Source organism: Balaenoptera borealis (assembly GCF_965194805.1).
Source record: "Balaenoptera borealis genome assembly, chromosome: 16".
Lineage (NCBI taxonomy): Eukaryota > Metazoa > Chordata > Mammalia > Artiodactyla > Balaenopteridae > Balaenoptera > Balaenoptera borealis.
In genome coordinates this window covers 81,760,892-81,762,818 of record NC_138872.1, presented here as the reverse complement: position 1 = coordinate 81,762,818, position 1,927 = coordinate 81,760,892, and the positions used below count along the sequence as shown (strand labels likewise).

Sequence of the window (1,927 nt, the reverse complement as noted above, 5' to 3'; positions counted from 1 at the left end):
GTCTTAGGTCCATGGATTCCCCTGCCCAACTGTAGAGGGAATGAGTAACAAGAATCTGAGGGGAGAGCAGCCAAAGCCGTGGTGGAAGAAGAGACCCCATCCCTGCCTCCACGCCCCACTCTGCTATCTGCCACAAGGAGCCTGTTCGCAAACCAATACTGTTTTATTGTCAACAGAACCTGCCTGGGGAAGTAGGGGGCCCACTCTCCCCAAGAGGGGCTATGGACCTTGGCTGTCTGGGGCCCGTGGGAGAGATGGGTCCGTGCAGTGAGAACAGCTCTGGCCACCACTGGCACCTGGGTGGTCAGAGGCAGGGTCTGGGGGGCCAGCAGGGGGCATGGGAGCCCCCGGGGAGCTGGGTCTTGGCTCCCCCTGGCTCATCTGCAGGAGGCCAGCGAGGGCGATCAGCTCAGGCCCACTGAGCCAGGCGGTGGAGCAGCCAGAGGATGGAGTGGGGAGGACCCTGGGGGACATGACTGGGGGTGGGAGCAGCAGCTTCAGAGAGCCCATCACCTGAGGAGAGAGGAGAGGCAAGTGGCTCCTCCCAAGCCCTGCGTGAAGGCTGGGGTGAGGCCAGGGCAGGAAGAGTGCTCACCTGCTGACGGGCCTGAGACACGTACAGGGGAGCACGCTGCCCACGGGGCAGCAGAGGGTCAGAAAGAAAGACATCTTCACAGCACATCACCGGGAACCCTGGGGAGGAGAAGCTGCTAGGGTGGCAAGCACCGCACTGGTTCTCTGCGGAGCCTGAGGGGACCAAAGGCCGTACCTGCATCCCTGGGCGCCTGCTCTCCACTCTGATGTCCTGCTAGGCTGGGCCTGAGGCCTCTGCCTGAGGCTGCCTCGTACAGAGGGCAGAATGAGGGATGGCGCAAGGTCCGGCCTGAGAACGAGGTGCCTGACTCACAGCTGAGCCCCTGTGGAGGGACAGGAAAGACTCCTGGAGCTTCAGCCGCCTCCCAAGGCATCCCTGCCCCACCCGAGGCTGGTGCCACAGGTACCTCCAACTCACCCACACCAGCCGAGGTCCCGGTTTAGCCTCACAGTTGGGGTTCCGTGGCGCCAGCAGGGTCATCCTTGACGGGGCCACCTCCCAGGTCATCTCGGGGGAGAGGGGAACTGGGGGGCGGGGTTGGACTTGAAGAGATTAAAATCGGCTCAGGAGTCGGTAAAAGGGTCTTGGGGGTAAAGACGGCAAGACCCTGTACCTACCTGGGGTTCCCGGGGACCGCTCGGCAGCCAGGCCTGGGGGCGGCCGAGGCAGCAGCTGCTCTTTCCGGGCCCAGGAAGGCCTTCGGGACCAGGGCTGAGGACTGGGAGAGGGCGGTACTGAGATGCTTCGGTCACAGCCTCCCGCAATCACCTCCCCGCTCCAAGTCTGAATACTTCCAAGGCAGGGCCAAGGGTGCCCGGTGCGGGGAGACTGATCATACCCTTTCTTCGCTAGGGACAAATGAGATCTTCTCACACTGTGGGCCCCCGTCGGGTTTCGCCCAAGTGCCGCCGGCAGAGCCCACCTGTCCTGTGGGGTTGTTCTTGGCTCCCGCAGGGCTTCCTCTCCAGAGTCCCAGGCCTGGCCGGGGTCGCTGCCCGCCGAGGGGCCTTGTTTCTCGGGCGCCTGCTCCTCGCCCGCGCCCCAACGCCGGGGGGTCCAGGGCAACATGCCGCGTCCAGGAGGAGGGCAGGTCAGGGCCCCGCGCCGCCCGCCGGGCCCCTCCTGGCTCCCACTCGGGCGCAGCCTCCCTCAGTGGCCCGCGCTGCCCTGCGCGCCCAGCTTGCGGCCCACCTCGCAGGGCTTCGCGGCGCAGGCGTCCAGCGCGTTTCCGGGCCACGTGGCGCACGGTCCCGCCGGGATCCCGCGAGCGCCCCCTAGCGGCGCGGACGGCGGGGCCGCACGAAAGAGTGAAAACGGCCAGAGGGAACTGGG

The 1,927-nt window shown here is 66.2% G+C and overlaps 1 protein-coding gene across 4 annotated transcripts; it reads right to left on the bottom strand.

The window, feature by feature from the left end:
* Positions 1–144: 144 nt before the first annotated feature.
* SAP25 (Sin3A associated protein 25) lies at positions 145–1,885 on the bottom strand. 4 transcript variants are annotated; one of them, XM_082361323.1, is made up of 6 exons: positions 1,434–1,885; positions 1,213–1,313; positions 1,013–1,137; positions 770–917; positions 596–693; positions 145–513 (listed from the first exon to the last, which is right to left on the bottom strand). In XM_082361323.1, the coding sequence occupies exons 1-6, from the start codon at positions 1,661–1,663 to the stop codon at positions 220–222; spliced, it is 996 nt and encodes a 331-aa protein (XP_082217449.1). In that variant the 5' UTR covers positions 1,664–1,885; the 3' UTR covers positions 145–219. The 4 variants fall into 4 exon arrangements, with proteins under 4 accessions (XP_082217449.1, XP_082217450.1, XP_082217451.1 ...); XM_082361324.1 differs by having other exon boundaries at positions 1,013–1,119; XM_082361325.1 differs by having other exon boundaries at positions 1,518–1,885.
* Positions 1,886–1,927: the final 42 nt, after the last annotated feature.